The sequence below is a fragment of the Ahaetulla prasina genome, chromosome 2 (assembly GCF_028640845.1).
Source record: "Ahaetulla prasina isolate Xishuangbanna chromosome 2, ASM2864084v1, whole genome shotgun sequence".
Classification (NCBI taxonomy): Eukaryota; Metazoa; Chordata; class Lepidosauria; order Squamata; family Colubridae; genus Ahaetulla; species Ahaetulla prasina.
The window spans coordinates 12,646,197-12,672,825 of NC_080540.1; the positions used below are offsets into that span (position 1 = coordinate 12,646,197).

The 26,629-nt window shown below is 43.0% G+C and overlaps 2 protein-coding genes across 2 annotated transcripts in view; both read left to right on the forward strand.

Annotated features, from left to right (window-relative positions):
- Positions 1-788: 788 nt before the first annotated feature.
- On the forward strand, positions 789-22,144 carry LOC131192520 (zinc finger protein 420-like). Its single transcript, XM_058171728.1, has 3 exons — positions 789-878; positions 1,605-3,723; positions 19,864-22,144. The coding sequence occupies exons 2-3, from the start codon at positions 1,827-1,829 to the stop codon at positions 21,255-21,257; spliced, it is 3,291 nt and encodes a 1,096-aa protein (XP_058027711.1). The 5' UTR covers positions 789-878; positions 1,605-1,826; the 3' UTR covers positions 21,258-22,144.
- LOC131192478 (zinc finger protein 268-like) overlaps positions 2,163-26,629 on the forward strand; it is a 50,528-nt gene continuing 26,061 nt past the window's right edge. The window contains exons 1-2 of the mRNA XM_058171657.1: positions 2,163-2,229; positions 13,139-13,340. The gene's annotated coding sequence lies outside the window, so the exon portion shown is untranslated. The remainder of the gene's footprint in view (positions 2,230-13,138; positions 13,341-26,629) is intronic.

A 26,629-nucleotide genomic window follows, 5' to 3' on the forward strand; every position in this document is an offset into this window, starting at 1 on the left:
ACATGGCTTGAGTTGCTGAACAGAAAAGGGAAGGGATCCTGTGCGCTCCCTGGCTTTATGCTTTTTCTGAGCTTTGAACTTTCTGGGGCACAGGAAGAGTATCCTGATTGGTTGTCAGACTCCCAGGGGGTGGGCGGTCTTAGCTAGCCTTGCTGGCTGATGTAATCTTCCCAGGTGTCATGTGGTGAGTTTCTGTTGCTAGGTGGGTCCTATTGTGTTGCAGATAATGGTCCCATTGACAAAGGTGGGGAGAATGAGTTTCTACCTCTGACCCATTGACAAAGGTGGGGGGAGTAAGAAGCTGCTTTGTCTTTAAAACATGTTTCTCCATTTCTCATCCAGGGAAATATATTCTGCCTTTTTAATATTTTCTAAAATATTTCATTCTTCTAGGAGGGTGGGTGAGTGCTAACTTCCTACAATTCTGTGTGCCTTCAGCATTTAGTCATGCCCGCCACACACACACTAATTACAGTGCGGTTGTAGTGGCAATGAGAGCTCCAGGGGAGACCAGAAAGAACAGGTTAGTGATTGTTCATCCTGGAGAGAAGCTATCAGTGTGGTGGTCGGTGGTGTTGAAAACCACTTACTGGCACACAGAGTGATCACTCAGGCTTCTGTCGCTAGATGGCGCGCTATCGATCAGCAACACCAGCACCTAGAAAGCCGCCAATACAGTATAGCGGCATCGGTGGTTGCTGAGTACCGACCTCCAACGGGAGGAGGGGGAGAGACTGGAGTGAAAGGCGTTGAAACAATCGGGAATTGCTAGAGAGGATGCGGGAGAGGAACTTCCTCTTCCGGCTCATCCATGGGAGGATGGTGGCCCAGGCAGCGGCTTTCTCAGTCTTCCAAGGGTCGAAGCAGCTGCTGGAAAGGTGAGTTGAGGACAGGTCGAGGTGGAGCCAGGAACAAGTAGGGCTGTTTGGTTTTCTCCATTGCGTAGAAGCAGAGAATCAACTAAGCTGCAACATACTCAGCTGCTACATATTCCTTCCCTCCCCTGCTGCCACTTGTTTTAAAAGTGGTGGTGCCTTCAATTTTCTGCTGGTTGGGAGATTGAAAAAGGTCTCCTTCAGTTTAGGAGTTGCTTGTGCTTTTTATGAACATGTTGTTTTCTTGGCCAAGAAATGAGTGTCATTGGCAAAACTGCTGTATTAAATCTTGCAGAGCTCTGCGCACCATTTCTTCTGATGAAGCCCCCCCCCATCTCTAAAATTAGACCAATAAGTTTGAGTGTACCCATTTCTGGGACCTTTTTCAGGCTGAAATACACATGGACTTCCAAGATACACATATTTGTAAGTGTAATATCTGTATTCCTCTCTGTGTGTAATATATCCTCAGCATTTCTAGATATATTTGATGATAACCCTTTGTAGTGCTAAGAATGTGTGATTTACTCAAAGTCAACAAGAGAATTTGGATGTTTGAATCTCATTAGTATTCTAGGTGTCAAATGAACCATAATTAACGTTAGGGATTAATCTAGCATTTTGGCAAGTTTGCTTGTTCATTTTAACACATGCTTTTTTACTTGTGGTTTTTCACCTGTTGGGCACCCATTTTATAAACAACTAATTAAACTTATATCAATCTTCTAGACAGAGAGGATGTCAAGCGGAGCATTCTGGATAAGTGAAAATCACAAAGGGAATTAAAGAAGAAAGTGAATCCAGTCAGCAATCAAAATCTTCCAGCTTCCTCCGGAAAACAACAAAACTCTCCTTCCCTGTCAAGTAACAGACAAAAGAGAATAACAGGAACTGGGTTTTGCTGGAAAAAAATTGAGTCTGTGGAACTCATATCCAAATTCAGAAAAAAAGATGGAAATATCTGGAAATCAGTGGGGAGAACCCTGTGACTTGGATAGTTACGTAGGGCAGGCAGTCATGCGAACTTTGCCCTGTGAAGAAATAAAAAATAGCTTGAATCAAAGCGCCATGCAAGACGGGATCCAAAATATTTTTGACCTCCAGAATCCATTGGTGGAAAACCCACACCGATGTGGGAAAAGTACAGATTGTGGATCACAGCTGATTATGCACGAGAGTTTCCACACTGGAGAAAAACCAAATGAATGTTCCAGGTGTGAGAAGGTCTTTTGCTACAGCTCCTTCCCTTTTGAAAATAAAAGGACTTACACCGGAGACAATTCATACCAAAGCTTCCAGTATGGAAATTTTAGCAAGCACGCTCCTCTAGTCTTACACCAGAGGACTCCTACAGGTGAGAAACCATATGAGTGTCCGAACTGTGGGAAAGCTTTCAGTCAGAATTCCCACCTTGTAAACCATCAGAGGACTCATACAGGGGAGAAACCGTACGAGTGTCCAGATTGTGGGAAAGGTTTCAGTCAGAATTCCAATCTCTTGATGCACCAGAGGACTCACACAGGGGAGAAACCATATGAATGTTCAGATTGTGGGAAAAGTTTCCGTCTTAATTCCCATCTGGTGGTACACAAGAGGTCTCACACGGGTGAGAAACCATATGAGTGCCTGGATTGTGGGAAAGGTTTCACTCATAGTTCCCACCTTGTGATACACAGGAGAACTCACACAGGAGAGAAACCTTATGAGTGTCCAGATTGTGGGAAAGGTTTCCGTGTTAATTCCCATCTGGTGGCGCACCAGAGGATTCACACAGGGGAGAAACCATATCAGTGTCTGGATTGTGGGAAAAGTTTCAGTCAGAATTCCCAGCTAGTGGTGCACCAGAGGACACACACAGGAGAGAAACTGTATGAATGTCCAGAGTGTGGAAAAAGTTGCACTCACAATTCCGACCTCCTGGTACACCTGAGGACACACACAGGAGAGAAACCGTATGAGTGTCCATATTGTAGGAAACGTTTCAGTCACAATTCCAACCTGGTGGTACACCAAAGGATACACACAGGAGAGAAGCCGTATGAGTGTCCGTACTGTGGGAAGAGTTTCAGTCGGAATTCGTATCTGGTGATACACCAGAGGACTCACACTGGGGAGAAACCATATCAGTGTTTGGATTGTGGGAAAAGTTTTAGTCACAGTTCTGAACTGGTGAGACACCAGAGGATACATACAGGAGAGAAACCGTACGAGTGTCCAGAGTGTGGGAAAAGTTTCAGTCAGAATTCCAGCCTGGTGATACACAAAAGGACTCACACTGGGGAGAAACCCTATGAGTGTTCGGATTGTGGAAAAACTTTCAGTCAGAATTGCTACCTAATTATACATGAGAGGACTCACACAGGGGAGAAACCATATGAGTGTCTTTATTGTGGGAAAAGTTTCATTCGTAATTATGCCTTGGTGATACATCAGAGGACTCATACTGGGGAGAAACCATATGAGTGTTCGGATTGTGGGAAAAGTTTCCGTCTCAGTTCCCACCTGGTGGTACACCAGAGGATTCACACTGGGAAGAAACCATATGAGTGTCAGGATTGCGGGGAAAGTTTCAGTCAGAATTGTCTCCTGGTATACCACCAAAGGGCACACACAGGAGAAAAACCGTATGAGTGTCCAGACTGTGGGAAAAGTTTCAGTAACAATTCTCATCTGGTGGTGCACCAGCGGATTCACACAGGAGAAAAACCATATGAGTGCCAGGAGTGTGGGAAAAGTTTCAGTCGGAATTCCCACCTGGTGGTGCATCAGAGGACTCACACAGGGGAAAAACCATATGAGTGTCCAGATTGTGGGAAAGGTTTTAGTACTAGATCTAAACTTGTAAATCATGTAGGTTTACACATAGGGGAGAAACCTTTCAAATGCTCAGAGTGTGGACGGTGTTTTACACAAAATTCCTCCCTTACTGCGCACAAGAAAATCCACACGAGGCAAAAGGTAATGAATATAGAGAAGGTTTGAGTTTCCTTTCTGATCTCCTTTGGAAATACAGTTGAGAAATTAACTATTTAATTTCTCAGCTGATTCACTTTAGTAAAATGTTTTAGTATTAGATATGAGGGAATAGAGAAACAAAATGGAAAATGTTAGTTATAGAAATAATGGAATTCTGCAAAAAGTGTTTCGGGGTGGGGTGTTGTTTTTTTTTTTTTTGGTATATTGATCATCATAGGACATAGAAATGCAACATACAAATTAAAGGTAGTCCTCAATTTCCAACTACAATGGAGCCCAAAATTTTTGTGAGAAATTTAAGTGAGTTTTGCCCCATTTTATGTCTTTTTTGCCACATTTGTTAAGTGAATCACTGCAGTTGTTAAATTAGTAACATGGTTAAGTGAATCTGGTTTTGCCATTGACCTTGCTTGCCACAAAAGGGGATCACATGACTTTGGGACACTGCAATGGTCATAAATAAGGAGTCATTTGTCAAGCATCCAAATGTAAATCACTTGAGTACGGGGAAGCTACAACAGTCTTAAGTGTGAAAAATGGTCACAAGTCCCTTTTTTCAGTGCTGTTGTAACTTTGAACGGCAACTAAACAAATTGTTGTAAGTCAGGGACTCTGTATTAGCTTTCTACCTAGATGTCCTTCTGGTTTTCAGTCCAAGAATCCCTCAGCCAACATACTTATTGAATAAAATATTTTGCAGTCATAGTAAACGTTTCTGATAGGTGCCAAAAATCTGTGGCAAGACTTAAAAATACATTATTAAAAAAATAGGAACACTTATATCATTATTCCTCAAATATCCCAGATAAAGAGGGTTTAAAGTTCATATTTTTCTAACATTTTCAGAATTTTATGTCAAGGAGAATCCTATTTAGATTACGGTAAACTAAAGCACAGAATAGCGAATATATGAGGGAGGGTTTAGCAACAACCACACTAAAATTTTACAGGTAAAGGCTGTTGAATATGATAAGCGCTATAAGGATATTGAGGAGAAAAAGGATTATGCTTTTGAGTGTAGGACCTTCATGTTTATTAGAAACCTTCCTATGATCTTGTTTTTTTAGAGGTACCCTTTGATGTCTGGTGGGTGATATTAATGTCAAGATGCTGCTCCCTTTTTTTGCATCCTCCTTGGTGGAGAGCTGAGAAAAAAAATGTGATAAAATGTTTCATTTGTAAAAATGCATTGTGTGAGAACCATAACTTTTGATAAGGAAAATAAAAGGGCAATATCAGCATTGCTATGAACATAAGACAAAAGAAATGCAAAGCTCTCTTCTCAAGACACGGGAGATTCTTTCCATTCTTTCACTCCACTCTCGGGGCTCTTTTTAAATTTTTCCAAAAGCCCCTATTAGTAAAGAAAAAAAATTATTTGGAGCACCTAAGAGGCATTTTAGTTATGCAGATGAATGACTTTTATTGTGCTGTGTCTAAAAGGCTCCAAAGAATTCAAGATTGGTTCATTACATTGACAGAATTCAGAGATCAGATTATAATTACAATGCCCCTGTGACTCTGGACACACACTAACAACAAAGCATGCGTCTCAAACGTGCTTTTTCAAAAGGCAACTGGACTGATTTTTTCCTTAAGGAAGAAGATGTTTCGCTTCTCATTCAAGAAGCGCAATTGGTTCCGGCCAGATCCGATGAAGCTTCTTCGATGAGAAGAGAAATGTCTTCTTCTTCCTCCTTAGGGAAAAAAACAATCCAATTTGCCTTTTGAAACAACTATGTCCAGGATGACTGAGCATCTCCACAGACAAGAGAGCATGTGCTTCTCCAGTGGCTGTATTACAGAGGCATTTGAACAGGCTCATCTCACCATTACTGCCTAAATACTTAGGGGACACAGAACAATTCTATATCTCCCTGTTGCTTTCAGATAGAAACCCTGCTGTAAAATATGTTACCAGATTCTGAGGATCAGCACTTAAAATTTGTCAGATAACGGATGACCTGTGCCATAAATCAGTCTTGCTGAACATCCAGCTTGTCATATTAGACTTTGCAGAGGGATAGATTTAATCTGCCACATATTAACTTTTATGCTCCCTGTCCCTCTCTGTTTTATATCTTTTAGCTGTTTAGAATAATTATTTTTGGATTTTAATTATTTTCTATGCTTTTTAACTTAATGTATCCCATGCTCCTTATGCTGCTCTTTTGGGCACCCCACATCAGATTTTATCCTTAGGAGCTGAAAATGCTTCCGATGGTTCCAAAGCCTCTGGATCTTTGAGAGGACCATACCATAATGCAAATTCTAAGTGACTATGGTACTCTGATGTCTTTGGGGACCTTAGCAAATCTATGTGCTACAAGAGTTCGTTTCAGAGAGTTGTGTTTCTTTTGATTATTCTTTTCTGAAAATGGGTTTTTTTTTGGTCTGTTGGGACATGTCTTATACATACAACCAAAATGGCAGATGACAAAAATGAGGGGCAGTGGGAAGGAATAACAATTTATGCCATGCTTAAGACGTAAGTGCAGAACACTAATCAAAGATGTTATTCATTTATTTTATTTAAATAAAATGAGTAGTATACAAATTAATCAGTACAATAAAATATTAAAAGCCAAATAATTTAAGATTAAAATCTAAAACACTATAAATTTATTGATATATTAATATTAAATTAATATTAATTGAATTTGAATATGCAAAATACAAAGTAGAAACATTGAAACTGACAGTAATGCAATATCAGACATATAGCCCCTTTCAACAGATTAGTTGGACCACACAAAATCTAATATATAACGAATGAATTTGAACAAACTTAACCAATCCTCTTAGATACGGATTGTGTCATGTCATTTACATAAACTTCCATACTGCAGTTACTACTTTTCTGTTAAAAGATCAGATGTGAATATTCTCCATATTTGTACTAACTGAAGATAGATCAGTTCTATTAAAAATATACCCTGCATTCTATGATGTTCCATTCTTGTGATTAAAGAAACAAAAAGCTGCTTTAATGGGCTTTTTTCTCTTTGTTGAGGAGCCATTCTATGTTTTCCTCTCTTTTTATGTTGTTTTCCCCTTTAAAGTCATTTTGGAACAGTACAGTTTCCGAGTGGTGAGCAATTCACGTTCACCAGAGATCCTGAGGATGGGATGCTTCTCCCAAGGCTTGTCTTTGTGACACTCGGAATTACAAATGGCGGGGAGTTTCAATGAAAACTCAATTGGAAGGAGAGCTGTGTGAGTCTTTGGCAGCCAAAAATCGGAAGGCATCTAATAGCTCTTTTCAGGCTACCATATTTTATTAACAGGCATATATACCTGTGTCAGCTATGCATTTTAATACAATTGGTTAGACAGCAACAGTGGTGGAAGAATCGTGGTATACCTCAGAAAGAGTAAACATTATAATTTTTTTCTTATTCATTGCCTTCTCTTACATTGTATATTATATTAAAAAAAATGACTTATCAAAAAGGAATGCTTCACACAAAGAGCATTGGTGACTTACACACTTTGTAGCACACATTTTACAACCCTTTAAATATTTCTTTCTAAAGTTTACCCGTTTCTTCTACCATATATAGTCACCCTCTTTTTAAACACAATTTTTCTAGGCCCTGCTTTGTGTTTCTTGCTTTGACGTAATAGAGATTTCTAGGCAAGCGGATGGCATTTACCATTTAGCAGATTTAAAATCTCTTCCCTCACGAACAAAGCTGGCTTGTTGGGAACAGTAGATTCAAGACACTCTGTGCACTTGGACGCATCTCTTGTTAGTATAAGTGAAAGTGGCTGCTTTGGGATCTCTGCCTTCTCTTGTCCCAAATCCTTGGGAGCCACAGGAAATCAAACTTTTGGGATGTAGAGTTTTTGATCTCCTGAGAACCAGCGAAAGGAAAGAAATTTTTAGGTGAGCTTTCTGCAAACTACTCCCAAGTCTTTTGCTCAAGCTCTTTAGAAGTAATAAATCTGAAATCTAACTTCTCTGGAGATTGGGAAGACTACCCAGAGCGATTCATCCCTCTAATGAGATTTAGGCTTCCCAATAATACCGATAGGAAGATCAAATGTATCTCCTATGTAGAAGTAGTTTGGTAGCAATGCTGGTAGAAGCTTCCAGGTTTGTCCCATGTCTCATTATTATACTGAGTGAAGCTGGTAATCATTTAGAGGCTGTACCCAAAAACAATACCTTCATGAATTTCTAGAGCCCAGAACCTGGCTAATTTTGTGAAGCTATGGTAAGTAAGGTCTAGCTTGACTCTTCAAGCTTCCCTCAATTGTAGAATAGAATAGAATAGAACAGAATAGAATAGAATTTTATTGGCCAAGTGTGATTGGACACACAAGGAATTTTTTTTGGTGCATATACTCTCAGTCTACATAAAAGAAAAAAAATACCTTCATCATTTACAACACAAAAATACCTTCAACATTTACAACACAAAAAATCAAAAGCAAGTTTTGAGGAGTTATCCTGCATTTCCTCCCCCCCCCCATCTCATGAAGTGGCTGGAACTGATTTCACCAAGGAAGGTGCGCTTTATGGTTGCCTGTTTTCCCATGGTTTCATACACACATACACAGAAGCCTTCAAGAATGTTTTTCCCTTGGTTTACCTAAAGGTGCTTTTTCAAATGGACTTTCTATGTTTTTTGCTTGAAGACATTTTTGGGCTTCTCATCCACTGAAGAACCCAAGAAGCTTCTTGGATGAGAAGCCAAACGTCTTCAAGCAAAAAACATAGAAAGCCCAGTTGCCTTCTGAAAGAGCACCTTTAGGTAAACCAAAGAAAACCATCCGTGAAGGCTTCTCTGTGTGTGTGTATGAAACCATTGGAAAGCAGGCAACCGTAAAGGGCAACTTCCTTAGTGAAGTCAGTTCTAGCCAATTCTTCATCTTGGGGGTGGGGGGGAATCCAAGATAATTCATTGGCATTCCCTTGATTTACCCAAAGGTGCTTTTTTCAAAAGGCAACTGGACTTTCTGGCTTTTCTTTGAAGACATTTCGCTTCTCATCCGAGAAGCTTCTTCAACCCTACCATCCAGTTGGAGCTGAAGAAGCTTCTCGGTTGAGAAGCGAAACATCTTCAAAGAAAAGCCAGAAAGTCCAGTTGCCTCTTGAAAAAAGCATCTTTGGGACAACCATGGCCTGGATGGATGACTGAGAACCTCCATAGACATTTTTTTTTATTTTGTCACAACATTATATACAAGCACATATATTGAAAGGAAACAATAGGACAGGAATGGTAGGCACTTTTGTACACTTATGCACGCCCCTTATAGTGCTCTTAGGAATGGGGTGAGGTCAATGGTAGACAGTTTTTGGTTGAAGCTTTTGGGAGTTTGAGAAGAGACCACAGAGTCAGGTAGTATATTCCAAGCATTAACAACTCTGTTACAGAAGTCATATTTTCTACAATCAGGATTGAAGCGGTTAACATTTATTTTTATTTTTTATTTATTTTATTTGATTTTTATACCGCCCTTCTCCCGAAGGACTCAGGGCGGTGTACAGGCAAGATAAAACCAGCAATACAAATATACAAGTTAAAATATCATTTAAAAAACTTATTTAAAAATTAGCCTGAAATTAAATTACCATAAACTAAAACCCGTTTAAAATTAATAAAATTTCCCATTAAAATCCAATTTAGGCCAGCCCCGCGCGAATAAAGAGATGTGTCTTTAGTTCGCGACGGAATGTCCGAAGGTCAGGTATTTGGCGTAGACCTGGGGGAAGCTCGTTCCAGAGTGTGGAGCCCCACAGAAGGCCCTTCCTGGGGGCCGCCAGCCGACATTGTTTGGCGGGCGGCACCTGAGAAGTCCCTCTCTATGGGAGCGACGGGTCGGTGGGAGGCATGTGGTAACAGCAGGCGGTCCCGTAAGTACCCAGGTCCTAAGCCATGGAGCGCTTTAAAGGTCGTACCAACACCTTAAAGTGCACTCGGAAGGCCACAGGTAGCCAGTGCAGTCTGCGCAGGAGCGGTGTTACATGGGAGCTACGAGTAGCTCCCTCTATCACCCGCGCAGCTGCATTCTGGACTAACTGGAGCCTCCGAGTGCACTTCAAGGGGAGCCCCATGTAGAGAGCATTACAGTAATCCAAGCGAGAGGTAACGAGCGCATGAGTGACTGTGCATAAGGCATCCCGATCAAGGAAGGGGCGCAACTGCCGAACCAGGCGAACCTGGTGGAAGGCCCCCCTGGAGACGGCCGTCAGATGACCTCCAAACGACAGCCGATCATCCAGGAGGACACCTAAGTTGCGCACCCTATCCTTTGGGGCCAATAATTCGCCTCCAACAGCCAGCTGCGGCTGCAGCTGACTGAATCGGGATGCCGGCATCCACAGCCACTCCGTCTTGGAGGGATTAAGCTTGAGCCTGTTTCTCCCCATCCAGACCCGTACGGCTTCCAAACACCGGGACAGCACTTCAACAACTTCATTGGGGTGGCCCGGGGTGGAAAAGTACAGCTGGGTATCATCAGCGTACTGCTGGTATCTCACCCCGAAACCACTGATGATCTCACCCAGCGGCTTCATGTAGATGTTGAACAGCAGGGGCGAGAGAATCGACCCTGAGGGACCCCACAAGTGAGGCCCCTCGTGGTCGACCTCTGCCCCCCTGTCAACACCGTCTGCGACCGGTCGGAGAGATAGGAGGAGAACCACCGATATACGGTGCCTCCCACTCCCAATCCCCCCAACCGGTGCAGCAGGATACCATGGTCGATGGTATCGAACGCCGCTGAGAGGTCTAATAGGACCAGGGCAGAGGAATAACCCTGTCCCTAGCCCTCCAGAGATCATCTACCAATGCGACCAAAGCTGTCTCCGTGCTGTATCCGGTCGGAAGCCGGACTGGAACGGGTCTAGATAGACGTCTTCATCCAGGTATTGGGGTAGCTGTCGCGCCACGGCACTCTCTACAACCTTCGCAACAAAGCGAAGGTTGGAGACTGGACGATAATTACCTAAAATAGCTGGGTCCATACAAGCACATATATTGAAAGGAAACAATAGGACAGGAATGGTAGGCACTTTTGTACACTTATGCACGCCTTATAGTCCTCTTAGGAATGGGGTGAGGTCAATGGTAGACAGTTTTGGTTGAAGCTTTTGGGAGTTTGAGAAGAGACCACAGAGTCAGGTAGTATATTCCAAGCATTAACAACTCTGTTACAGAAGTCATATTTTCTACAATCAGGATTGAAGCGGTTAACATTTATTTATTTTATTTATTTATTTGATTTATATACCGCCCCCTCTCCCTAGGGACTCAGGGCGGTGAACAGCAAGATAAAACCAGCAATACAAATATACAAGTTAAAATATCATTTAAAAACTTATTTAAAATTAGCCTGAAATTAAATTACCATAAACTAAAACCCGTTTAAAATTAATAAAATTTCCCATTAAAATCCAATTTAGGCCAGCCCCGCGCGAACAAAGAGATGTGTCTTTAGTTCGCGACGGAATGTCCGAAGGTCAGGTATTTGGCGTAGACCTGGGGGGAGCTCGTTCCAGAGTGTGGAGCCCCACAGAAGGCCCTTCCTGGGGGCCGCCAGCCGACATTGTTTGGCGGGCGGCACCTGAGAAGTCCCTCTCTATGGGAGCGACGGGTCGGTGGGAGGCATGTGGTAACAGCAGGCGGTCCCGTAAGTACCCAGGTCCTAAGCCATGGGCGCTTTAAAGGTCGTAACCAACACCTTAAAGTGCACACGGAAGCCCACAGGTAGCCAGTGCAGTCTGCGCAGGAGCGGTGTCACATGGGAGCTACGAGTAGCTCCCTCTATCACCCGCGCAGCTGCATTCTGGACTAACTGGAGCCTCCGAGTGCACTTCAAGGGGAGCCCCATGTAGAGAGCATTACAGTAATCCAAGCGAGAGGTAACGAGCGATGAGTGACTGTGCATAAGGCATCTCGATCAAGGAAGGCGAACTGCCGAACCAGGCGAACCTGGTGGAAGGCCCTCCTGAGACGGCCGTCAGATGATCTTCAAACGACAGCCGATCATCCAGGAGGACACCTAAGTTGCGCACCCTATCCTTTGGGGCCAATAATTCGCCTCCAACAGCCAGCTGCGGCTGCAGCTGACTGAATCGGGATGCCGCATCCACAGCCACTCCGTCTTGGAGGATTAAGCTTGAGCCTGTTTCTCCCCATCCAGACCCGTCGGCTTCCAAACACCGGGACAGCACTTCAACAACTTCATTGGGGTGGCCGGGGTGAAAAGTACAGCTGGGTATCATCAGCGCATTGCTGGTATCTCACCCCGAAACCACTGATGATCTCACCCAGCGGCTACATGTAGATGTTGAACAGCAGGGCGAGAGAATCGACCCTGAGGGACCCCACAAGTGAGGCCCTCGTGGTCGACCTCTGCCCCTGTCAACACCGTCTGCGACCGGTCGGAGAGATAGGAGGAGAACCACCGATATACGGTGCCTCCCACTCCCAATCCCCCCAACCGGTGCAGCAAGATACCATGGTCGATGGTATCGAACGCCGCTGAGAGGTCTAATAGGACCAGGGCAGAGGAATAACCCCTGTCCCTAGCCCTCCAGAGATCATCTACCAATGCGACCAAAGCTGTCTCCGTGCTGTATCCGGGTCGGAAGCCGGACTGGAACGGGTCTAGATAGACGTCTTCATCCAGGTATTGGGGTAGCTGTCGCGCCACGGCACTCTCTACAACCTTCGCAACAAAGCGAAGGTTGGAGACTGGACGATAATTACCTAAAATAGCTGGGTCCATTAAGTTTGAATCTATTGTTTGCTCTTGTATTATTGCAATTAAAGCTGAAGTAGTCTTTAACAGGAAGGACATTGTAATAGATGATTCTATGAGTTAAACACAGGTCATGTCGGAGTTGGCGGATTTCTAAGTTTTCTAATCCCAGGATTTCAAGTCTGGTGGTATAAGGTATTTTGTTGTTTACAGACGAGCGGAGAACTCTTCTTGTAAAATATTTCTGGACTCGTTCAATTGTATTTATGTCAGAGATGTGGTATGGGTTCCAGACAGTCGAGCTGTATTCAAGAATAGGTCTAGCAAATGTTTTGTATGCATTTTTTTAAAAAAATTTAATTTTTTTTTAAAAAAAAATTAAATTTTTTTTTGGTATACATTGCCTTGGTTTAGTTCTCACTTCTTGCAAAGGGATAGACCCTCCTGGAGAAGAACAACTATGGATGTGGTCAGTAAATGCAGATTTGAAAGCACGTCATAATCAAAAGAGATAAATCTAGCAACCGCCTCAGGATAAATAAATCGCACTAGTGTTTTTTTCCCCCCAGCCTGAGATCGCTCGATGGCGCTCTGGAGCCAACCTCTAGAAAACAGCCCCTATTTGTGAGGTAGAGCATCCGAGTCCTGGAGCGCTAGAGAGGATGGAGGAGAAGAGGCAGAGGAACTTCCTCTTCCGGCTCACCTGAAGGAGGATGGTCGCGTGGGGAGCGGCTCTCGTGCTCTTCCCAGGGTTGCGGCTGCAGCTGGAAGGTGAGTTGGAGGAAGATGGGAGGGGAGGCCAGGAGCAAGTCGGGCTCTTTGGTTTCCTCCAGTCCAGGGTGTACCTTGTTCTTTCCTTCCCCGATTTTTATTCCAATAGTACTGCAGGCTTTTTTTAAAAAAAACAAAACTGTTGTGCCTTTAAAAGTGATGCCTTCAATCTTCTGCTGGTTGGGATATTTAAAAAGATTGGAAAAAGTCTCATTCACTTTGAGGTTGTTGCTATTTATTTATTCCTTCCCTCCTCAAATTTTATTCCACTCTCCCTGCTATGATTTGAAACGGGTCCCTTCGTTTTTCTTCGGATCTAAATGCCTCCTTCATATTCCACTGGTGCTTGCACGCTTTAAAACAGGGGTCTCCAACCTTGATCCCTTTAAGACTTGTGGACTTCAACTCCCAGAGTTCCTCAGCCAGCAGCTGGCTGAGGGACTCTGGGAGTTGAAGTCCACAAGTCTTAAAGGGACCAAGGTTGGAGACCCCCGCTTTAAAAGAGTCTGCAATTTTCTGCTGGTTGGAAGGTGTAAAAAATTTCCTTCACTTTAGGGCAGGGATGTCCAAACTTGGCCCCTTGAAGAGTGGTGGACTTCAACTCCCAGAATTCCCCAGCAAGCAACTTGCTCATGTTTATAGCTCATGCTGGCTGGGGAATTCTGGGAGTTGAAGTCCACCATTCTTCAAAGGGCCAAGTTTGGACACCCCTGCTTTAGGGGCTGACTCCTTGTGTTGTTGTGTGGTTCTTTTTTTTTTAGCGTGTTGTTTTCTTTGCAAGTGAGGTGTTTCATGGGCAAAACTGGTGATTTAAACCTTGCAGAGGCTTTGTGCACCTTTTCCTCCGTTAAAGCTCCATCCCCACCCACCATCTCTAAAATGAGACAAAAAAGGTTGACCGTACCCACTTCTGGGACATTTGTCAGGCTGAAATACACAAGAATCGTAACATATGTACTTTTATAGGTGTGTGGATTTGCATTTGTGTTCATGTATCTGTATAAACTATCCTCGGCGTTTCCACATATATTTGATAATGATTTCAAGGCTAAGAATGTGTGATTTTCCTTGGATCTTGCTAGCCATTTATATGTCAGATGAATCATAAATAATGTTGGAGATTAATCATTAAACTAAATTTCATTAAATTTCAAAAAAATAGGGAAGAACAAAGAAAGTTTAAAACAGACATAATGAAAAAAAGACAAAAGTAACATTAAAAAATGGTCCCTTTTAAATATTTTTAAGATATAAATGTTTAAAATACACTTTTGCTTTAGATAACACAATAAAATAATACAAAACTAAAAATATAAAGATGTACATACCAAACAATCAAATAATAAAAGCAAAACATATAATCTCAATCTAAAGAAAACATATAATGGCTAGCCCATGAATTTGTTGTTGTTAGTTGTGAAGTCGTGTCCGACTCATTGCGACCACATGGACAACGTTCCTCCAGGCCTTCCTATCCTCTACCATCCTCTGGAGTCCATTTAAGCTCACGTCAACTGCTTCAGTGACTCCATCCAGCCACCTCATTCTCTGTCGTCCCTTTCATCTTTTGCCTTCAATCTTTCCCAGCATTAGGCTCTTCTCCAGTGAGTCCTTCCTTCTCATTAGGTGGCCAAAGTGTTTGAGTTTCATCTTCAGGATCTGGCCTTCTAAAGAGCAGTCAGGGCTGATCTCCTCTAGGACTGACTTGTTTGTTCGCCTTGCAGTCCAAGGGACTCGCAGGAGTCTTCTCCAGCACCAGAGTTCAAAGGCCTCAATTCTTTGGTGCTTAGCCTTCTTTATGGTCCAACTTTCACAGCCATCCATTGCAACTAGGAAAATCATAGCCTTGACTATTCGCACTTTTGTTGGCAGGGTGATGTCTCTGCTTTTTAGTACACTGTCTAGATTTGCCATAGCTTTCCTCCCCAGGAGCAAGCGTCTTTTAATTTCTTGGCTGCAATCCCCATCTGCGGTGATCTTGGTGCCCAGGAAAATAAAATCTGTCACTACCTCCATTTCTTCCCCATCTATCTGCCAGGAATTGAGAGGGCCAGATGCCATGATCTTAGTTTTCTTAATGTTGAGTTTCAAGCCAACTTTTGCACTCTCCTCCTTCACCCGCATCAAGAGGCTTTTTAGTTCCTCTTCGCTTTCTGCCATTAGAGTGGTATCATCTGCATATCTGAGGTTGTTGATATTTCTTCCGACAATCTTAATTCCAACTTTTCATTTATCCAGCCCTTCCTTTCTCATGATGTGCTCTGCATATAAGTTAATTAGGCAGGGCGATAGTATACAGCCTTCCAGACTCCTTTCCCAATTTGGAACCAATCAGTGGTTCCGTGTCTAGTTCTCATTGTTGCTTCTTGACCTGCATACAGGTTTCTCAAGAGACAAATAAGATGGTCTGGTACTCCCATCTCTTTAAGAACTTGCCACAATTTGTTGTGATCCACACAATCAAAGGCTTTAGCATAGTCAATGAAGCAGAAGTAGATGTTTTTCTGGAACTCCCTAGCTTTCTCCATGATCCAGCATATGTTGGCAATTTGATCTCTAGTTCCTCTGCCTCTACGAAATCCTGCCTGTACTTCTGGTAGTTCTCGATCCACATACTGCTGGAGCCTAGCTTGTAGGATTTTAAGATAACCTTACTAGCATGTGAAATGAGTGCAATGGTGCCCATGAATGCATATTATCAATTCACATAAACATTACTACATTCTTCTATAATAATTCTATAGTAAACCATTGTCTATTTTAAAGTTAGACAAATACATGAAAACTTAAAAATGTATATCTGTTAAACTACAACAATACACATTTCTATTATCAAAATTTACCAATATCTTTGGTAAGATACTCACTTTGGCTATCCTATTAGCTTAAGTTCTTTGAAAGCATATTGATTCTTGAAATTGATTTATGCCTTTCTGAAAAAGTGTATATTCGCTTTCGGAGCTAGTTTTGTGTCGTCAAGAATCTACCAGTGCCAAATTATCCCATCAATCCAAAGACAGATTTTGGAAATTGTCCTGGATAGGCTTGATTTCGTAGATAAATGGCTCTATCTAAAAGAGAGTTCATTATATCATTCTAATCTCTTGACACGTCAATCCAAATATGAAAATGGAGAAAGTTGAAAAAGAGAAAACTCTTTTTCATCATGTGGAACATAAAAACCAATAATAGATTTAATCCTTTGGGTCACAATTTCTATGGCATGGCCCCATATGTACCTTGCCCATTAACAAAACACTTGGAAGGGACCTTGGAGGTCTTCTAGTCCCACCCTCTGCTCAGGCAGGAAACCCTATATTATTTCAGACAAATAATTGTCCAATGTCTTCTTAAAAACCTCCAGTGATGAAGCACCCACAATTTTTGGAAGCAAGCTGGTCCACTGATGAATTGTTCCCACTGTCAAGAAATCACTCCTTATTTCTAGATTACACCTCTCCTTGATTACTTTCTATCCATTAATTCTTGTCCTCCTTTCAGGCACTTGGGAGAATGGTTCTTTGTGACAATATTCTTTGTGGCAATATTTTTCCAATATTCTTCCCAATATTGGAACACTTCTATCATGTCACCCCTAGTCCTTCTGTTCATTAGACTAGACATGCCCAGTTCCTGCAACCGTTCATCTTATTTTAGCCTCCAGCCCCCTAATCATCTTTGTTTCTCTTTGTACGCTTTCTAGAGTCTCAACATTCTTTTTGTATCATAGTGACCAAAATTCGGCGCAGTATTCTAAGTGTGGTCTTATCAAAGCTCTATAAAGCAGTACTATCATTTTATGTGATCTTGATGCTAACTCTCTGTTAATGCAGCTTAGGATTGCATTTGTCTATGGAGATTCTCAGTCATCCAGATCATGGTTGTCCCAAAGGTGCTTTTTCAAGAGGCAACTGGACTTTCTGGTTTTTCTTTGAAGAGGTTAACAACAACAACAACAACAATAACAACAACAGCAGAGTTGGAAGGGACCTTGGAGACCTTCTAGTCCAACCCCCTGCCCAGGCAGGAAACCCAGGCAGGAAACCCTTTCCAGTGTTGGAGCATTCACAAATGGTTATCCAACATTTTCTTAAAAATTTCCAGTGTTGGAGCATTCACAACTTCTGCTGGCAAGTTGTTCCACTGATTAATTGTTCCAACTGTCAGGAAATTTCTCCTTAGTTCTAAGTTGCTTCTCTCCTTGATTAGTTTCCACCCATTGCTTCTTGTGCTACCCTCAGGTGCTTTGGAAAATAGTTTGACTCCCTCTTCTTTGTGGCAGCCCCTGAGATATTGGAACACTGCTATCGTGTCTCCCCTAGTCCTTCTTCTTCTTCTTCTTCTTTTTTTTTTGCTTCTCATCCAAGAAGTTTCTTCAGCTTTGACTGGATGGTGGGGAATGGAAGGATTTATATTCCTTGCAGACACCTGGTCATTAAAGCCACCTGGAGGTTTATCTGTGTCCTCAGGGTCACCTGAATATTGCAAATGGGTGTGGAGCCTTCTTGGAACTGTTGAAAGGACTGTGTTGTAGACGGGAGATAGAGGATGTCGTATCCCTCCCCCTCTGTTGAGAGAGGGCTGATCGATTTTGACATAGATGGCCTCTTTGACCCCTCTTTTAAATCATTGGTCCTCTCTGTCCAAAATGTGGACTTCGCTATCTTCAGAAGAGTGGCCTGTGTCTTTTAAAAACAGATGGACTACTGAATCTCGTTCTGATGGGTTAGTTCTCCTACATTGTGCCATGCTTTTATGAAGTTGCGAGCAAGGGGAGATTTGGCTGGTTAAAGTTTGCAACCTCCAAAGAGTACAGTACTGTATCTTGCAAACCTCTAGTTGCTTTCCCACCCAGGAACTTGCAGGAGTTAGTGTGCTTCAGGGCTCAGAAGCATCCAACGTAACTTTATGCTTTTGTAGTTTCCTAAAGAGGCGCCTAGTCAGTTAGAGGATCAGCTTCCTTGCAGAGCCAGCCTTGTGGCAAATTCAAGTCCAGAAATATTAAAATCTCCAAGGGAAAAAAAAAAGCTCATAATCAAAAGAGAGCCTTTCTTAAATAACAAATGAGTACCAAAAAAAACCTGTTTAAGAAATAAGGAAATCTAAGAATTGCTTAGTTAATAGGGGACATGGCGGCTTAGTGGCTAAGATGCTGAGCTTGTCAATCAAAAGGTCGGCAGTTCAGCGGTTCGAATCCCTAGTGCTGCGTAATGGGGTAAGCTCCTGTTACTTGTCCCAACTTCTGCCAACCTAGCAGTTCAAAAGCAGGTAAAAAATGAAAGTAGAAAAATAGGGACCACTTTTGGTGGGAAGGTAACAGCATTCTGTGCGCCTTTGACGTTGAGTCATGCCGGCCACTTGACCACGGAGACGTCTTCGGGCAGCGCTGGCTCTTCGGCTTTGAGATGGAGATGAGCACTGCCCCCTAGAGTCGGGAACGACTAGCACATATGTGTGAGGGGAACCTTTATCTTTACCTAAGTTAATTGCCCCACAGCATCACAGAAGACATTCCTCTGCCCCCCAGTTGGCCACTCACCAATCAATGGGAAAAACCACTTCCACAATCTTCTTGCCAGTACTGAATGTACGAAGGACAAATCCAGTGATTCCTAGATTGCTTTTTGATTGCAATGTATGCTTTTTTCCTTGGGGTTTTCATTTGTCGTGCACTAATTCTTTATACCAGGGGTCTCCAACCTTGGCACCTTTAAGCCTGGCGGACTTCAACTCCCAGCTGGCTGGGGAATTCTGGGAGTTGAAGTTCACCAGGCTTAAAGGTGCCAAGGTTGGAGACCCCTGCTTTATACAATCATTACACTAATCCCTTTTTTATGAATCTTTTAGATGAAAAGGATGTCAAAAACAACATTCTGGACAAGTGAGAATCACAAAGAGCATTAAAGGGGAAAGCAAATCCAGCCAGCGATCAAAATCTATTACCTTCTTCACCAGGAAAAAATAAAACTCAACAAAGCACCCCACGAAAAGGTCAAGGGTGGAGGTCCTATACAAATTCAGGGGGGAAAAAAGATGGAAATATCTGGGAATCAGTGGGGAGGAAGCTGTCATATAGATACCCACATAGGGCAGGCAGTCATGCAAGCTTTGCCCTGTGAAGAACGGAAGAGTAGTTTGAATCAAAGCACCATGCAAGAAAAGATTCAAAATCTTTTTGACCTTCAAAATCCAGGAATATTAGTGGTGGAAAAGCCCTGCAGATCTACATATCATGAGAAAAGCATAGATTGCAGATCACAACTGTTTACACCTGAAGGGATGCACACCGGAGAAAACCCGAATGAATGTTCTGAATGTGGAAAGGTATTTTACTACAGCTCTCATCCTTTTGAGGATAAAAGGACCTACAATGATGGGAATCCATACCAGTGCTCTCAATGTGATAACAGATTTCGGAAGGATACACCCCTACTGATAAATCACAAGAGACACACAGGTGGGAAACCATATGAGTGTATGGAATGTGGGAAACATTTTACTTACAATTCCCACTTGGTGAAACACCAGAGGACTCACACAGGGGAGAAACCTTATGAGTGTCCAGATTGCAGGAAAAGGTTCCGTACTAATTCACACCTGGTGGCGCACAAGAGGACTCACACAGGGGAGAAACCACATCAATGTATGGATTGTGGAAAAAGCTTCAGTCGGAATTCCCAACTAGTAATTCACCGGAGGACGCACACAGGAGAGAATCTCTATGAATGTTTGGACTGTGGGAAAAGTTTCAGTCAGAATTCCCATCTGGTGGTACACCAGAGGACACACACAGGAGAGAAACCGTATGAATGTCCATATTGTGGGAAACGTTTCAGTTACAGTTCCAACCTGGCAGCACACCAGAGGATTCACACTGGGGAGAAATCGAACGAGTGTCCGGATTGTGGGAAAAGTTTTAGTCGGAATTCCTACCTGGTGATACACCACAGGACTCACACTGGAGAGAAACCGTATGAATGTCCTGATTGTGGGAAAAGTTTCATTCACAGTTCTGAACTGGTGAGACACCAGAGGACGCACACAGGAGAGAAACCATATGAATGCCCAGACTGCGGGAAAAGTTTCAGTCAGAGTTCCAGCCTGGTGTCACACAGGAGGACTCACACTGGGGAGAAACCCTATGAGTGTCCAGACTGTGGGAAAACTTTCAGTCAGAGTTGTTACCTGGTTATACACGAGAGGACTCACACAGGGGAGAAACCATATGAATGTCTATATTGTGGGAAAAGTTTCATTCGGAATTATTCCTTGGTGATACACCAAAGGACTCACACAGGGGAGAAACCTTACGAATGTATGGATTGTGGGAAAAGTTTCCGTCTTAATTCACACCTGGTGGTCCATCAGAGGACTCACTCTGAGAAGAAACCATATGAGTGCCAGGATTGTGGGGAAAGTTTCAGTCAGAATTGCCTTTTGGTATATCACCAGAGGCGACACACAGGAGAGAAACCATATGAGTGTCCAGATTGTGGGAAAAGTTTCAGTAATAATTCCCACCTGGTGGTGCACCAGAGTATTCACACAGGAGAGAAACCATATGAGTGCCAGGAGTGTGGGAAAACTTTTAGTCGTAATTCTCACCTGCTGATACATCAGAGGTCTCACACAGGCGAGAAACCGTACGAGTGTCAGGAGTGTGGGAAAACTTTCAGTCGGAATTCCCACTTGGTGATACACCAAAGAACTCACACGGGAGAGAAACCATATGAGTGTCCCGATTGTGGGAAAGGTTTCGCTACTAAGTCCAAACTTGTAGTTCATGTAGCTTTACACATTGGGGAGAAACCTTTCAAATGCCCAGAGTGCGGACGTAGCTTCACACAAAACTCTTCTCTTACCGCACACAAGAAAATCCACATGAGGCAGAAAGTGATGAGTCTAGAAAAGTCTTGAATTTCATTTCTGATCTGTAGTTAGACGTGTGGGAGATCTATAGAGGCCTAATGGAAGCATCGGGCCTTCCCCACCCCAAGATACACAGCCAGTGGCCCAGCTGTCCTGCCAGCGAGAATCGGTGGGGAAGGAATCTGTGCCTGCCTTTCTTAATTCTGCCTCTGTACTTCCTGCTCCCAAGGTACCCTGCCTTTCTGGGGCAAAAACAACAACAAAAACCAGTTCCTCAGCTTTTTGGGGCTTTCTTCCCTAATCAGGTGTCCACCTATTAGCTGTCCATGAGGATGCTGCTAAGCTCCTCTGCCTCTCTAGGCTTTGAGGGAGGGCCCTTGCTAAAAGCGCAGCTTTAGGACAAGCTTCCGAAACCTTTCCCTTCCTTAACATTCTCCTCCTCTCTCAAAAAAAAATCTTCAGTAAAAAAAAACAAAAGGAAAAACTGGAAAGGATAGGCTTGTTGATCTTCCTTCACCCTGCCCCATTTAGGTGCTAAAACTAAATTCTCCCTCTGCCCTCTAACCAATATCCTTTTTAAAAAAAAAACTTACTTTGACTCCAGGCCGAAGAGTGGAAGAATGAAGCCAGCAAAGAGACTTTTTATTTCCCGTGAAAAGTTGACTAACCGAAAACATGTCCAGGGAGGGATCCCTGAATGGTTTTTACCTAGGCTGTAACTCTTCCAACTACTAACTGAAGGGACTGGCATTCCTTCAGTTTGTATGAAGCACCTGGATTAGGGAGAGTCTAAGGATTACTCCAAAGTGAGAAAAATCTTTCTGCAGCCTTTTCCCACTGAGGTTAAAAAAACACCACAGCAAATCTCTAATAAAAGTTGTGCCAGCAAATAGAGCAGGGGTCTCCAACCTTGGTCCCTTTAAGACTTGTGGACTTCAACTCCCAGAGTCCCTCAGCCAGCAAAGCTGGCTGAGGAACTCTGGGAGTTGAAGTCCACAAGTCTTAAAGGGACCAAGGTTGGAGACCCCTGAAATAGAGGATGCTAGGTCTTTGCAAGCTTAAGCTGCCGGTCAGTCCCCGTGTAAAGTCCAGCCAGGGCTTGAAGGCTACACTGGTGGAGTCAAAATTGTGGCTTTCTGAAGAATGGAGGCTATTAAGGAAGGGGAAAGTTTGGGAAGCTTGTCCTGAAGCTGCATTTTGTGGCCGTAAATTAGTCTTAATAAGCATCCAGCTTGTCATGCTAAACTATGGGCAGTGATAGATTTAATCTGCCACATAACTAACCTTTATCCTCCCTAAACCCATCTCGTGTTCCTAGTCGTCCTTTTAGCTTGTTTTTATATATGCATTCACTTTTATATCTTTCAATTTTCTATAATAATCTTTATTTTAACAATTATTTAGATTATTATTTTTTAATAAAATGTACCCCACAATCCTTATGCTAGTCTTTCGGCATAATAAAGATTTCATTTGATTTCACCAGGTTATATAGTACCTTTTTGTCTCCAGCAGATCACATTGCATATGAATTCTTTGCAGAAAGATATCTAACAACCAGGGCGAGGCCAGGGGTCAGGAGGAACCAAGAGGCTTTTTTGAAGCTCCAGGTGGCTTCAAATTTAAAAGTGCAGTTTTAAAAGAATCAAATTACACTTAAATTTTCTCTACTTTTCTCTCTCTTTGTGCCATTTTTTTTGGGTGCGCCCATTATCGCATCAGATTTTATTATTAGGAGATGAAAAACCTTGAAATGGTTCAAAAGCCTCTGGATCTTTGAGAGGACCATACCGTAATGCGAACTCTAAGTGACTACAGTATTCTGATTTCTTTGGGGAATAAAATGCGATATTAGGACGGAGGGAATGGAAAGGAAGAACAAGCCCTAATTCTATCACCTTTTTTTAACAACCATTTAAAATGTTTATTTGAAAAGTTTATTAGTTTCTTTTACCAAATTTAAACAGCCCCATCCTCCTTCTAAACCAGGGGTCTCCAACCTTGGCCACTTTAAGACTTGTGGACTTCAACTTCCAGAGTTCCTCAGCCTGCAAAGCTGGCTGAGGAACTCTGGGAGTTGAAATCCACAAGTCTTACAGTTGCCAAGGTTGGAGATCCCTGTTCTAAACCCTCTTTTTTCTACTCCCTGCTATTATGTCTCTCACTTTCACCTAGAGGAGACCTTTGTGCAAGGGAATTTACAGAAGAAGATGGCATTTAGCATTGTGGGTGCCCCCATCTCTAGAGGCTTTCAAGAACAGACTGGACAGCCATTTGTCTGAAATGTTATAAACTCCTGCTGGAGCAGGGGGTTGGACTAAATGACCTCCAAGGTCCCTTCCAACTCTGTTATTCTATAAGGATAAATTGTCCTGGAGGGGAACTATCGATGTGGTCGATAGATGTCAATTTGAGGACATATAATAATAAGAAATCTGGTAACCGCCTCAGGATTAGAGATCCGACAAGCTGTCTTTTTCAGCATTATGCGGGTAATAGTAACACCAATCCTGCGCGGCTTGCACTGGCTTCCTGTAGTCTTTCGGGTGCGCCTGGTCACCACCTTCAAAGCGCTCCATGGCTTAGGACCCGGGTACTTACGGGACCGCCTGCTGTTACCTTATGCCTCCCACCGACCCGTACGCTCACACAGAGAGGGTCTTCTCAGGGTGCCGTCCGCCAAACAACGTCGGCTGGCGGCCCCCAGGGGCAGGGCCTTCTCGGTGGGAGCTCCTACGCTCTGGAACGAACTTCCTCCTGGATTACGTCAAGTGCCTGATCTTCGGACCTTTCGCCGTGAGCTGAAAACACACTTATTTATTCAAGCGGGACTGGCCTAATATTTTTAAATTTTCAACTGGGGTTTTATCATTTTAGGGTTTGGAATTTTAAATTTTAAATTTTTAATACTGGCCATTTTTTCTAATTTGCTCGGTTTTAAATTGTTGTTTTAATTGTATATTTGTTATATTTTTTATCTTTTGGCTGTACACCACCCTGAGTCCCTCGGGAGAAGGGCGGTATAAAAATTTAATAAATAAATAAATAAATAAAATGTTCTCTAAACGAGGAAGATACAAAAATAAATGTGTTATAAAACCACAACTATATTGAAAATAGCCTGTCCCCTCCCCGCTAATCTACAATAACCGCAGCTCAAGAAAAAACTTGATTGAACAATCAGGTTTGTCGACTATTTTTGTTTTCTTCTTTTCACAAGAAGCTTGGTGGTTTAAGGACTTCAAGCCTGTAGAGATTCTCAGTCATACAGGTCATGGTTATCCCAAAGGTGCTTTTTCAGGAGGCAACTGGACTTTTTTGTTTTTCCTTTTGAAGATGTTTTGCTTTTGGAGGGATTTCTAACCCTTCCAAAACATTGGTTCAAGCAGAATCCCAGTAATATTTGTGGCAAAGACGAAGCACATAATGGAAAATATATGAGAGAAAGTTTGGGGCAGTGATAAAAGCAATGTGAAATTTCATGTGTAAAGGCAGTTGAATGTGATGTCTAAGTGCTGCAAGAATATTGAGTTTAGGTGAAAAGGCATTTTAGCTTTGATCATGGCACCCATACGCTGACATCTTGCATCCCACCTTCGTGGTAGAGATGTGAGGGGGGAAAAGTATAGTTGTAAATATCTAAAATGCATTCATAAGATCCATGAATCTCTTTTGAGAAGAAAAAAAAAGGGTAGCATCAACGTTGCTATATAAACATTGTGGGCAAGGTAATGCAAAGCTCTCTTCCCAACTCATTGGATATTCTTTCACTCCACTCTCAGGGCTCTTTTTAAATCGGGTCTCCAACCTTGGCCCCTTTAAGACTTGTGGACTTCAACTCCCAGAATTCCTGGGAGTTGAAATCCACAAGTCTTAAAGGGGCCAAGGTTGGAGACCCCTGTTTTAAATGGTTCCAGAAAATCTTACTAGTAAAGAGTGGTCCCAAAGGTGCTTTTTTCAGGACTTTTTTCCTTTTGAAGATGTTTTGCTTCTTATCCAAGAAGCTTCTTCAGCTCTGACAGGATAGTGGGGAATGGAAGGATTTATATTTCTTGTAGTCAGCTGCTCGTTTGCATCCTTTTAGAGCAGTGGTTCCCAACCTTTTCTTGTTTGAGGCACCCTTGGAAAGCCTTTCAAAAGTTCCCGGCACCCTTATAAGGAAATAGGCCACAGGCCCCAGTCAAAGTTACGACGGCATTGAAAAAAAGTGACTCCCAACCATTTTCCACACTTACAACCATTGCAGCATCTCTTTCGGTGACGTGATTTTACATTTGGATGCTTGACAACAACCAGTTTGTATTTATGCCAGCTGCAGTTTTCCTGGAGGTCACATGATCCCCTTTTGTGACCTAGTCAATGGGGGAAAGCCAGATCCACTTAACAACCTGCGTTACTAACAACCGCAAACTTAACAACCGCAGTGATCCACTTAACAAACAGGACCAGAAAGGTTGCAAAGTGAGGCAAAACTCACTTAATCCATTTTTCCCTTAGCAACATCAATTGGGGAGAGGAAGGCTCCTTTGGGGTCGTAAGTCGAGGACTACCTGTACTGTATATACGGATACGGTACTCAACGCCAACCCCTCGAGGCTGGTAGGAAAAAAAAATAAATGAAAATAAACTAGAGAATGAAAATCGCCTCCCAGGAGGGCATGCAAACAGCACCCACTCTTTGACGTTAAGCCTGTGGCTTTTAGCCTGTGGCTTTTATTCCGACTGGAATAAAGAACCCTGCCCAAGCACGCCTTGCAAACGGGCGGTATTCCTTCCGTTAGGGTCCTCGCGGAGGAATAGCAAAGGAGAGACCCCCTCACCCTCCCTTACCTGCTCTGACCCTCGTCCTCGCTCTCCACAAACCCGCGCTGCTGCCAGGAAACCAAAAGCCGGAGGTGCGCAAAAAAAAAGAAAAAGACGTTAAGTGCAGCAACTGCGGCGACGCTGCTTTTTGGCCGCAGTTCTTATTTCTCCGCCCACAATTTCTCGGAGCAAAATTTTCCTGAGGTCAGTGCTTGGCGCATGCGCGAAGGCGGTGTCTTGCCTCGAGACGCCTTTTGCGCATGCGTTGATCGGATAGCGTCACTTCACAGCCCTTGTAACGAGATCCTCTGGTCTCGCGCGTGCGCGCGAAGTCGAGTCTGAATTGAAGAAGGGGGTTCTTTTTTAAAATAATAATAATAATAAAATAAAATAAAAAGAGCCGGGCGAGTTAGAGCAAACCTTGATCGATGCTTTCTCCGAGTGCATCGGTAGTCCCCTCCCTCCCCCTCTCCCGCCAAGAGAGAATGCAATTTTTTTCCCGAAATTTTGGCGGCACCCTCAAAAGATCTCACGGCACCCCTTAGTGCCGCGGCACACCGGTTGGGAACCACTGTTTTAGAGGGTCGCTGAAGCACTTGGAGGTTTATCTGTGTCCT